Here is a 12299-nt window from a genome sequence, read left to right as displayed (position 1 = left end):
TGTTGCACTTGTGAAGGGCGTTTGCTTTCATCAGCCAGTCGTCTAAGGATATATATATGTGTATCCCTTGCCTTCTTAGATGCGCTGCTGCCAGGCTTTTTGTAAACCCTCTAGGTGCTGATTTTATTTTAAAAGCCCTGACAGTGAGGATTTTGGAGAAAATTATGGGGGAAATGGCCTCTTATACCATGTGAAAAGCTACATATGAGACCAATTCAGGAATGGGTACAAACTCAATGGTCACAAGCCACTGGGAGTTGGGAAGATCTAGTGGTTGTCATGCAAAGAGCACAAGAGGAGATGTTGTGGTGTAACAGAGCAAATATAGCAACTGGATTACTTCATTTCTCCAGCTCCCACAGCAACCATTACCATGGATGCCTCGCATATGGGTTGGGGAGCTCATATTGTGAGACTCTAAATCAGAGGAATATGGAACGTACAAGAAGCTGTACAACACATAAATGTACTGGAGCTAAAAGCAATGTTCCTAGCTGTAAGCCTTTCAGAAAGGGCTGTGGGGATAATCCTTACTAATTCAAGTGGACAATGCAACAACAGTGTTCTATCTCAACAAGCAAGGAGGTACAAAAACCGTTACACTTTCAAAACTAGCACAGGAGATCTGGAGGTGAACCATCCAGAGGCAAATAAATATAACAACAATAAATCTACCAGAAAAAGATAATGTAGAAGCAGACAAACTGAGCAGACTGGCAACCACCTCACACGGGTGGGAACTGAATCAAACAGTACTCAAACAGATATTCAGAGAATGGGGAACACCAAAATAGACCTGTTCGCAAAACCAGAAAAGGCAAAATGCCAATCTTTTGCATCCTGGAACCCATACCGCCACTCTGTGGGGAATGCTTTGTCAATAGTCTGAACAGGTAGATTTGCTTATTCTTTTCCCCCTAGCCCACTGTTATCCTCAGTAATCAACAAATGCAAACAGTCACAAATGAAACTAATACTTATCACCCCACAGTGGGCGAGAAAAATCTGGTTCTCAGACCTAATAGCTATATCTCAGAACAATATGCAGAAAATACTGGAGTTACAACATCTACACTCCTTGCAAGGGAGGAGAGTTCCTCACTCAGAGCCAAGATCCCTGAGTTTAGTAGCATGGCTGCTGAGGACATAGTTTGGACATCTAGGTCTTCCAGAGAAGACAGTGGCAATCCCCAGGGAAGCAAGAAGATAAACAACAAGGAAATGCTCCACAGCTAAATTGGAAATATACTCAAGATCGTGTTACAAATTTGTTTTCCTAGCATGGCAGCTGCTTGGTCATCAGTGCCAACGTTCACAAAGCACTATTGCATGGAAATACAAATGCACAAGTGGAACATAAAGTACTAAAACATTTATTTACAAGCTCAAACTCATCTTCTCCAACACAACCTCCACAAGGGTAAAAAAAAAAAGGGCTTCAAAATCAATACACAGCATGTGAATCCAGAAAAGATTCACTCTGCAAAACGAAATGGTTTCTTACCAGTAGGAGTAGGAGCTTAAAGAATTTTCTGTATTCACATGCGACCCACCCACCTCCCCAGGAGATAAAAGAACAGAAGTGAACAAAGAACCTGTATGCCTTTCTGCCCATACCACTCCTGCCCAGAGTTTTCAAGAAGATCAGGAACGACTGGGGCCAAGTCATCCTTGTGGCTCCGGACTGGAAACGGAGAGTCTGGTATGCTAAGCTATTGAACATGGCCATCGCTCCTCCGATCAGGCTGCCCCTTCGGGAGGGTCTTCTATCGCAGCAGCAGGGAAGGGTTCTCCACCCGAACCTGTCAATGCTCCGCCTTCTTACTTGGAGATTGGTGACAATTGACAGCATTTGACCTTTTTCCCGAAGTCTGTGACATTTTCTGGGCAGCCAGGCGTCCCTCCACCAAGACGGTTTACACCAGCCATTGGGCCAAATGTGTGGCATGGTGCACAGAAAGATAAATCAATCCCCTTTCTGTCCCCCTTTCTCACATTCTCCTTTTCATCCTTTCCCTTGCCCAGAAGGCTCTGCTGTGGGCACTGTGAAGTGCTATCTCTGCTATTCTTTCCATCTTCAAATCCTATTGTAAATAGCTTCCTATTGTAAATAGGTTTCTGAAAGGTTTACAACATTTGTTTTCACCTTCTCCCATTATTATGCCCCAGTGGGACCTCCATCTCGTCCTCACTTTCCTATATTTGCCCTCCCTTTGAGCCCCTTCACAATTGTACACTCAGGCTCCTTACCATCAAGAAGGACTCTCTTGTGGCTATAATATCTGCCCGGAGAGTCAGTGAGCTTCAGGTCTTGTCATCCAAGCCGCCTTATCTGAACATCTACCCATACAAGCTGGTGCTTTGTACGAGAGCTTCCTTTCTCCCTAAAGTAGTCACTCTCTTTCACGTAAGCCAATCCATCACTGCCTACTTTTTACGCTCCACCTCATTCGTCCAAGGAAGAGGAGCAACTTCACTATCTGGATCCAAAAAGAGCGTTGTTGTTGTACCTTGATTGCACACGAGTTCCAGGTGGATGACCAACTCTTCGTGGGGTATGCCAGAGAGATGAAAGGACAGACCACACAGAATGACCATCTCGCAATGGATCGAGCTCTGTATCAAAATCTGCTACGCATTACCTAAGAAGCAACCCCCTGAGGATTTGAAAGCTCATTCCACCAGAGCTAAAGCTGCAGCCACTGCATTAGCACGTGGATTTCCGGTTCTGGACATCTGCCAGGCAGCATCATGGGCTTTTTTGTGCAAGTTTGTCAAACACTACTGCCTGGACAGTCAGGCTTGTAAAGATGGGCATTTTGCCCGTTTGGTCCTGATGGACTTCCTCGTGTGAAATTGGTCTGCAGACCCGTCTCCGGGGTGGTATTGCTTGACTATCTATTTAAGGTACAGAATCTGCAACTCGAAGTCTTTATCAGATGAACAAGTTACTTACCTTTGGTAATGCCTTATCTCTATCTAGTCGTAGATTCCTTACCGACCCACTCTTCCTCCCCGCTCTGCAAACCGATTTCTAGGTACAGGGCTTCCCCTTTCTGGGCCCTAGTTTTCCACACTAGTGGTAAGTGTACTTGGTGATGTGGAAAGTCGCAAAAAGTAACTGACGTCAGCGCGCTGGGGTGGCGCTTATATGAGCACCAGGCACATCACTTCAGGTGCAGACGACAACGCCACGTGGAGCCGAACGATGCCACCTAACGGTGCAAAGGGGTACTGCTCTCTGGATCCAGACTGATGCCTGGGGATAATTCTAAGGTAAGTAATCTGTGGCTAAATAGTCTCTACCAGATAAGGCATTACCGAAGGTTCATTTGCTCACCCGCCTTTTTCTCTGCGCCACGTCTTTACTGTTGTTTCTTCTTCAGCCATTTCTTTGTCAAGGTAACACAAATCTTTAAAGAACCATTTCCATGTCACTATCTCATCTTTGGGCATATTATTCCTTTCCCTTTTAATCAATTTAATTTTGATAACAATATTGTTGCTTTACTCATGCCCTTTTTACCTTACATAAGTACACTTTCTTTTCTTTAATATCTTTATAACCTGATTTTAATGTAGCAGCATACCATTTTTTTCCTTTTCCCAAACCGAATTATTAAACTATCCAGTATTCCTATCTGTAATGCTTGTATCTATTAATGTACTGAATTAAAATTAATTACATTGAATTCAAATGAAATGATATACCATGAAGTTTATTAATTGTTGTTCTGTGGGTGTGTAAATACAAGCATTCTTTTTTTGCGATAATTTGAATTAGTTCCCCATTTTCATCATAGTTCGTAATTATTATGTTTTATTAAATACACTTCTTTGCAATTAAATGTAGTTGCTTTGTAAGTGCTCTCCATGCACCCTCTTTTAAATGCAATGCCTGTGATAAATCATTGCAAGCAAATAAAACCCAGAAATACATTTTCTTTTAAAATTAAGCTGCTTCAGTTAACATTCTTCTATGAATAGAATTGCTTTTATTTATATATTCAGATTTGTTAAAATTGTTAGCAAACAAGGACATGCGGACGAGCAAAAGGCATTCGATGGAGCATTGATGGGATCAACAAATTTCTGCAAGCAAATAATAGGTTTAAAAGTGGCAAACAATACATTTTTGAAGATGCGGCTAAGAAAAGGCAAATGAGAATTTAGAGAAAAAATCCAAACATTTCGTATCTGAAACCAGTATGGGGGGGGAAACCTAGTCAAAGAGAGGTAGGGCGGCCATGTAGAAACTGGAGTAGTGCAGAAGGAAAACTAGAATAAAGAAGAAACCCTCTCTTCAGTTTTAGATGAGGGGAAGGCATTAAGCTCTCGGTGTTTCCAAGGATAGTCATCCTAATACCTAATGTTAGAGTTTATGGACACCTTTAAGATACAGTTATGCATCATTCAAATACTGAGTGATATGGATGCCCCTCAACAGCCAATACATGTCCGAGCAACTCTTACAGATGTTAAAGAGCCGGTATAATATTGAGCCCTAGTGCAAGAATTAGTCATTCCTCTAATCTAAGAGGCAGTGACCTGGGTAATTTCAAGATGGACTATGCTTCCATACTGAGACTCGTATAATGTGGCTAGAAAAAAAAGGCACTAATTTAAAGGTCTTAGAGCCCAATATCATTGTTAAGCAACAATGGCAAAATATATTTTTCAGTCGGTTAACTAAATGTAATTGTGAAGGTCAAACCTCCTGAAGTACATGAGCATCCAGACTCTGCCCCAGTCTTCTCTATGGCATTGGACTTAAGCTGTAAGACATTAATGAGGCCGAAGAGGCCAAAACCAGTGTCAGTTTGCATGTGTTTCCTGCTAGATGGGACCCAGAAATGGCTAAAATATCTAAAACATAAGTGATAAATGCTTTGAACATTTTTTAGCTGCAGTGGCCTGAACCAGAATAATATTGTTGTGAACTTGTTTGCAGGCCCCCACTAAGCAAATAACTAAAAATAAAACGCAGATGGTTGATATCAGGTTTGTCCAAAGTATTTTCTCGAGGCTGGATCCTTATAATAGTTTCTGTATAATCATAGACTGTGCAAATGAGCTTCATTTATGTTTTTTGCATGTACCTGTATCTTATGGGGTTTTCTTGAAAATCAAGAATAGTATCATACATCCAGGACCTATTTTGGAAAACCTTGTTCTGTATGTTCTTTGAGTGAACTGGGCGGATACCAACAGACTAAGAAAGGCAAGAACTCATCATATGGTACTTACTACAATATAGCTCAAACACTTGTGTTATTCTGGTTAGAATTCTAGTTCATAGATGTTTTATTCAGTGTCCCAGTATAGATGGGAACAAGCTGCATACAAATACATTTTGGAGCCCACAACCTGCCAGCCCTGTTAGGGACCATCCACTGATTTCAACAGGAAAAGCCTGCTCATCTCTTCTATAGCAGAAAAAGCAAGTAACCAGCATCACACAGATACAACAGGAGCCACTTCAGACATAAGTAGTAACACTCACCCCTTATAGACACAGCAGACATGCAATTAGCACACAGAGCCACATGACACAATTTCCCGAGGGGAATAACGTACCGACAACCAACCTGAAGCCAGAAATTACTGTCATACTTGCTTTGCATGCAGAAGCAAGGAGATGAACAGGTATCTGATGCTTGGCAAGATTGTCCTCTATATAGCTTGATGCTTTAATACTTACTAGAATATGGCTACTGTCAATTCAATTTGGAGGTAACTCCTATGCCATTATTAATTTGTTTTGGGGTATGGTACAAATTTGTGCATTTCTTTAATAATATGTTCTATCATCCACTCTACTTTGCAGGTCATTGAGAAGAACCTAAGTGGCTGGTGGTACATTCAGATAGAGGAGAAGGAGGGGTGGGCTCCTGCCACGTTCATTGACAAGTACAAGAAGACCAGCAGTGCACTGAGGCCCAACTTTCTGGCCCCTCTGCCAAATGAGATGGCCCAGCTCCGACTAGGAGATGCAGTGGCAGAGAATCACTCCTCTGAAGAAGCCACTGGTCCCTGCAGACCCCTTCCTGATCCCCCGCAGAATGGTACGGATTCTGGGCCAAAGTGGTCCAAAGACTGGAAGGGCAAAGATAATGGCCTCAAACATTTTGCATTGGATAGTCGGGATGTTGTGGTGCGCACAGGGTTCAGTGATATACCTGATCAAGAGACAGAGGAGAAACCGGTCCTCCCACCAAGAAAGGAATCTATGATCAAGTCAGAAGGAGAGATTCCTGAAAGGCAAAGGACTGAGGTTTTAAGACCACCCCCAGCCAAGCCTCCGGGTGGTCTATTGCCAATGATCCCCCCTAAACTTGCTGCTCCCAAGGACTTAAAGAAAATAGAGCCTAAAACTGACAAGTCCAAACAATTTCAACTCAAGAATGAAATGGGCCTAGATTGTGGCCATAATCTCTCTGCTAAAGAGTTGAAAAAACCCAACCTTCGACCCATTGCTAAGCCAGTCAAGACAAAGCAAGAGCAACCAGATGAGAAGCCAGATCTCCCAAATCCCTTCTTAAAGGCAAGGCCTCAAGTCCGTCCCAAGCCACTTCCTCCCCCCAAAAATGACACTCAAGTTGAAGATAAAGTTGACATTTCAAACCTCAGGAGCAGGCTCCGACCCGCTGCAAAATCACAGGATGTTCCTGATGAGCCGGACTTCACCACAAATACGGCTTCTGCAGAAAATTCCTTTGCTAGCGCACCTCCAATGGACATGCCTAGAAGGCTCCCAGAGCGGCCAAGTGTTGAATTCAAGTGTCCTCCAAAGCTTGACACCCAGTCGCATAGAGAAGCTCCTGCAAGGGTTCTTCCTGACCTTTCCCGGGTTATTGATAGTGAGCCGAAGACCTTCTTGCCTGTTCAAAAGGAACCGCCACAAAGACCCATTGTCCCGCCCAGAAGACCACCTCCACCCAAAAAAACATCCTCTGTTTGCATCCCAGCAGAGACTAGCTGGCCGCAGAAGGAATCTGAAGAAGCCAAAGTGAATCCAGCACCCAGCAGACCTGCAATGGTCCCTCCTAGGGCAAAGCCATTCATACCCCCTCCATGCCTGGATGAACCAAGAGTACGAAACAGCTTTGTACCAAAGACCCCTCCCAAGCAAGCAGAGAAAGCGGATAATACTGAAGTGGCATCCTCGTCGTCTTCTAAAGATGGTCTCTATGTGGCAATAGCAGATTTTGAAGGGGATGAGGAAACCAGCAGCTTCAAGGAAGGGACAGTCTTTGATGTTCATGAGAAGAGCAACAGTGGCTGGTGGTTTTGCAAGGTCCTGAGTGGGGGACCCTTCTGGGAGGGCTGGATCCCTTCCAATTACCTACAAAAGAAGCCATAGGAATATCTATTGCCCTCTTTCCCATATTTCACTTGTGTATTTAACTAGCTTTTTTAATTTATAGATTTTACATAAATGCTAGCTTTAAAAAATAAACAAAAATACATTCCTAACCTAGTACGTCACTCCTGAAATAGGACAATAAGAGAAAATCAGCCTTTAGGCTCTGTGTCAAATCATCGTCCATTTACAGCATAGGTAGCACATGGTGTCTTTTGTGCTTCTTGCCCATTTGCTTAAGTTCGGACCATAGTTATTGAGGTTGTTAATGTACACATGCATTATTTGAGTCCCTGAGATAGTACTATTCAGGAAATGGTACAGCTGCCTTGTAGACATAGCATCCAAATTTGCCAGGAAGTGCCATTGTAGTAGTTTGTTCATTCTCTTGAGACACTGTAACCTCTCTCACGTACGAAAATCTTCACAGCTATGTATTCCTGCAAATAGGCTGTTGTAGCCGGTCCCTGGGACAAAAGGCGACTGAACTCAAAGACCATTTACCCTCAAACAGATGTTACCTCTACTTTAACTAGGCCTCAATTGAGTTATTTCCCAATGGAAGTTTACCATTGACGCTTGTTCCTATTTATTGTCTCTCTGATGTCATCCGTGGGTCAAAGGCTGATGGGCTTTGGTTTGACAAGAAGTTGTGCGTTGTGGGATAGCCATTGAGGGTACCAAAGTCAGAACAGATGCTTATAAGGAAGCACCTTTAATGGTGCTTTGCAAGAGTATAACCCTGTGCAGTTGCATTTTTCTTTATGGGCATGAGAAATGCGATCACTTTACTTCTACTGACAAATTAATTGTCACTTTAAGTGTGTTTATCAATCACTCAAGTGTACGTAGATGAAAATCACTTCCATTTAGCAGCTAGTGGAATTGTGGGAGAAAATACACTTGACGTAATATATAGTAAGAAGACGTGCGCCCATATGTACTAAAAGGTTTTGCTAATAGAAGAGGAAGAGTGCTAAACCTGAATTGCAAGTTATCAATGAAACACTGAAGCTTGTAAATCAATACATTCTCTTAATAGAACACTGCAATGACTAACAGAGGTCTGACTTCATGTGGTTGTTCAAGCGTTGCATTTGAATGTAGTAAGGATTTTTGACAGAGTGTGCTTTCAGAGACTTTCCACTAGTATACACTCTACTGAGGACAGCAACAGGGAAAAGGTATGTTGTGGACCATTTCCTCATTGTCATTTATCTGAGGCCAGCAGAAGATTTAAATTGAATTTCTCTTGTGGAAGTGTTGACCTTGATCCTGATTCCATTGCGGCGTGATGCCCACCCAATCCCATTGCTGCTCCTTTCGCTTGAAATGTCATGGGAGAACACACATTCTCCTTGTTCGCCAGAAACTGTAATGTCTTACCACTAAAGGAAACCCCATATCAGTATTGTTCCTCATTGCAGGACGGCTAGTGGATGTCCAAATGAGAGTATCCCTTTGCTAGGGATTATGGGTGAAAATGTGCACAGTGAAATGGCATTAAATTGCAGTGACCACTCATGTCTGACTGCTCCAGCCTTTCAGAATTAGTGGGGTAATTTAAAATCCCTGCTTGTCTTCATGCTAGTGGGCATCTGATGGGCTACATTCCAAAAATATCTCTGACTTACAGGGTGTATATAGTCATGGACAGTAGAGCATTCTTCATCAAGGAATAACTTCATTTGTTCACAGATCATGCATGTGCTCTCAGTACCTCTTCTTTATGTGCCTCACCATTCAAGGTGTAGTCTTCTTCGTAATGGTGTAACTGTGTCTCAAGAAAACAAACTGTGTCTATTTGTAGAAAGGATGTTGAGTTTCTGTTGAAGATGTGGTGAACCTCTTAACTTCTTAATCCCTCTTCTTTCCTTTGCTACTGGTTTACCTCCCTCAATTGAAATCAAATGCAAAGCTATTCTATGGTTCTTGTCAATTTTTCTCTGTCAAACCTTTCTTAGTGCCTTTGAGTGGGTGCCTGGTTGTTTGCACTTTGCCAGTTGGTAAAGAGAGACTTTAGCTGAATTGCACCAGATGAGGGAAAAAGTCAAAATGTTTCTCTTAAGGTTGAGTCTACTCAAGTTAATGCTTAAGGAGGAACTCTCTGTTTTATGCCACACAGAAGGTTCCTCCACTCAAGTGGTCACGTCATTTGATGCCATAAATCTGGGCACCATAATTTTTGAGTGTAATGGTGTTTAACCAATCCATATTAATTCACCTTGCATCTGTATAATTGTTGCACCTCACCAAAGCATATCTTCTCTGAAGGGTTTGATGAGACTGAGATTCCGCCATACAGGAGAGAATCAGCCTGGAACAATTGCCTGAAGAACGGCACCATATCTCTTTGATATAACTGTGGTCGAACAGGATTCGCATCAGAAAAGCGGTTTCACAGCCAGGGATATCACGACCAGCAATTCGTGCTCTTATGGATTGGCCCCACACATTGGATGACCAGAAGGAGGCAGGTTTGATGGAGGCAAAGGGAAAGAGAGAACACGTATATCTATTTCTGATGAGTATTCTGGGTGCATAAAAATGTTATTTTGTCAGACAACCTTTACTTGAGGGTTTTGTCCTGGCCAGATAGCCTAGTGAATTCTTGAATGTATTCAGGTGGTGTTCCTGCACCTCCTGCTTCCAAGCTTTCCCCAAAATATCTCAGCTTCTCAACTGAGATTTCCCTGTCTGTCTTACAGGTCACACCATTGCCCAGTCATGAGTGTATAACTTCAATGGCTACCTCTTTCTGCTTGCAGAATTTGGAAAACTATTTGACTCACAATTGCATTCTTGATGATGTTATTCCAACTTATCCAGCCTTTATTAAACAGTGGTCGAATCAAAGTAGGTGTACCAAAAATAAACAAAGATCGGCAAATGTATGGTAGTCCAAAGGGGTGTACGAATTGTTCTACAGTGTAATGTGGCGCTTACTTAATGTTTAGCCTCATTCGACAGCGTGAGCCTCAGCTGCATTTTCAGCAGTATGCTGTATGAAGTCATGGGCTCCTTCCTCATCCCAGCCCAACTCCATCTGTATTCATTACTCTCTGCATATCCTAAAGGACATGTTTGTAGCATGTTCGTATGGTAATAAAAAAAAGTACAGAATATCAGAACTACATTTCTCTTTTTGATCTGCGTTACTAAAAAAGCAACCACCAACCAACAAATTGCAACTGCAACTGTGTTGTAGCATTCTTCAGTGTGAGTATGGAAAGGAGTCACATAAGTTTTAATCTTTTAACAACTCCTTTAATTAAAAAAACTTGATTTCTTTGAATGTCAAAGTTGAGATCTCGAATTTGCGGAAACAAGGATTTTCGGCCACAAAAATATTGTATATTGATTACTTTCACCTTAAACAGCACAGACTCAAGTTGTTGTGTAAGAGGGTTGTAATAGTGTGCAAAGCTCGTAGTCCGTTGTCTTGTACATGGGGTACATGCTAGTAATGGCAGCCAGATCTTGCAGTGAGTGACTGTCAGGAGAACGTGAGATAGCAGGATTAGTATTTTCAGTAAGAGGATTTGATTTGGACTCATCCCTGTACTTGAAGCCTCGGTGTGCCAATAGATGTGTACTTTAATCCATGATGCAGGGGGCCTCCAAAGAAAGCGTGCTGATACTGTCCTGCCAGTGGCCCTTAGCTCTGTCCCTCACAGTGGGTCTAGCCTCTTTTCCCCACACAATGTTGGTCCTCTCCATCGTTTAGAGAGTATCCTCACTATCTAATTCAGTGAGCCTGTCCCCTCCTCAACAGTGGGCCTGAGCACTCTTCTCCGTCCTCATGTCATCCTGTTCACAGTCCTCATTTGAGGACCTAATCTCTCTCCTGACAAATGTATCCTTCCCGACAAGTGATTTTCATCCCTTTGCTCAACAGAAGGCTTGATCCCTTCCTCTCCTTAACAGTGGGACTGACCCTCCTCACCAATGAGGCTCCTAACCTGTGGATCTGACCCCACTTCCAATGAGTAGGCCAGATTCCTCATCTAAGAAGTGGGTATGGCTCCTTCTACTTTCATTGGGCTCAGCACACAAGTCTCTATGGAAGCCTTAAATCTAGTCCTCATCAGTAGCCTATACTAGTGGGATCATCTAGTCTTCTCATTTTATAGCTATATGCAAATGTATTTGTAAACCAGCCTGAAATGACCCTTGCCCTATAGCTCTACTTCAGCCTACCTTCAGTAAATTAGTAAAATCATACATTCTGCCCCTGGATTCCATGCAACGTACCATTTTGCACCTCCAACACCAGTGCCTGAGGTCGGTTCTGTATCACTCTTAGGTCTCCCAATGTGAGTCACCTGTCTTCATTTATTGCCTATGAGACAACTGCAGTATTTTTCTTTTTTTCCTATTAAACATTAATAGCATTTATGAAGCCCTCGTCATATCCTGTGCCTTTGCCTGACCTTGACTCGAGCTGTGCTCTGGTCTGGGTGTCTCTGCAAGATTTTCCAAAGAGAGGGACTGTTTTGCGTTGTATCTAGGCTACAGTCGTCGCTTCCCTCTAGGTAATTTACTCATCCTACAGTCTGCTCACATCTGTACCTTTGCAATGATGTTTCTTGTTTCTGTACGCTACCAATAAAAGCCTTTTGTTTTATATCCTTGAGAGAGAAAACTGTCTTCTTTGACCTGGAAGTACTTTTGGACCTAAGACTGCGTATGCAACAGTCTTATACACCCATCACCCAGTGTTGTTAAATAGATTTCAAACTATTCAATTTGACCATATGTAGCCCTTTAGATATCAAACAAACCAAGCAGGTTACCACACGCATCCTTATACATGGACCGGAACACCATATACCCATACACACAGGTTGGTGGTGTCTACCCCCACAGACATCACTTGCCACTGTCAAAGCTGCTTTATATGCTTTTGTATCCAGAAAGATATTGCTTCAACAAT

General features: G+C 42.6%; 1 protein-coding gene across 4 annotated transcripts in view; it reads left to right on the top strand.

The window, feature by feature from the left end:
* Positions 1-11992, top strand: part of SH3PXD2B (SH3 and PX domains 2B) — a 339606-nt gene extending 327614 nt beyond the window's left edge. For all 4 annotated transcript variants that reach the window (XM_085618152.1, XM_085618150.1, XM_085618151.1 and 1 more), the window contains one exon: positions 5828-11992. In XM_085618152.1, the coding sequence (XP_085474278.1) occupies positions 5828-7363 (1536 nt within the window). In that variant the 3' untranslated portion in view covers positions 7364-11992. The remainder of the gene's footprint in view (positions 1-5827) is intronic.
* The last annotated feature ends 307 nt before the right edge of the window (positions 11993-12299 follow it).

The sequence above is a fragment of the Triturus cristatus genome, chromosome 7 (genome assembly GCF_964204655.1).
Source record: "Triturus cristatus chromosome 7, aTriCri1.1, whole genome shotgun sequence".
NCBI lineage: Eukaryota > Metazoa > Chordata > Amphibia > Caudata > Salamandridae > Triturus > Triturus cristatus.
Note: the sequence above shows the minus strand (reverse complement) of the source record. Positions and strands in the feature narration are given on the sequence as shown.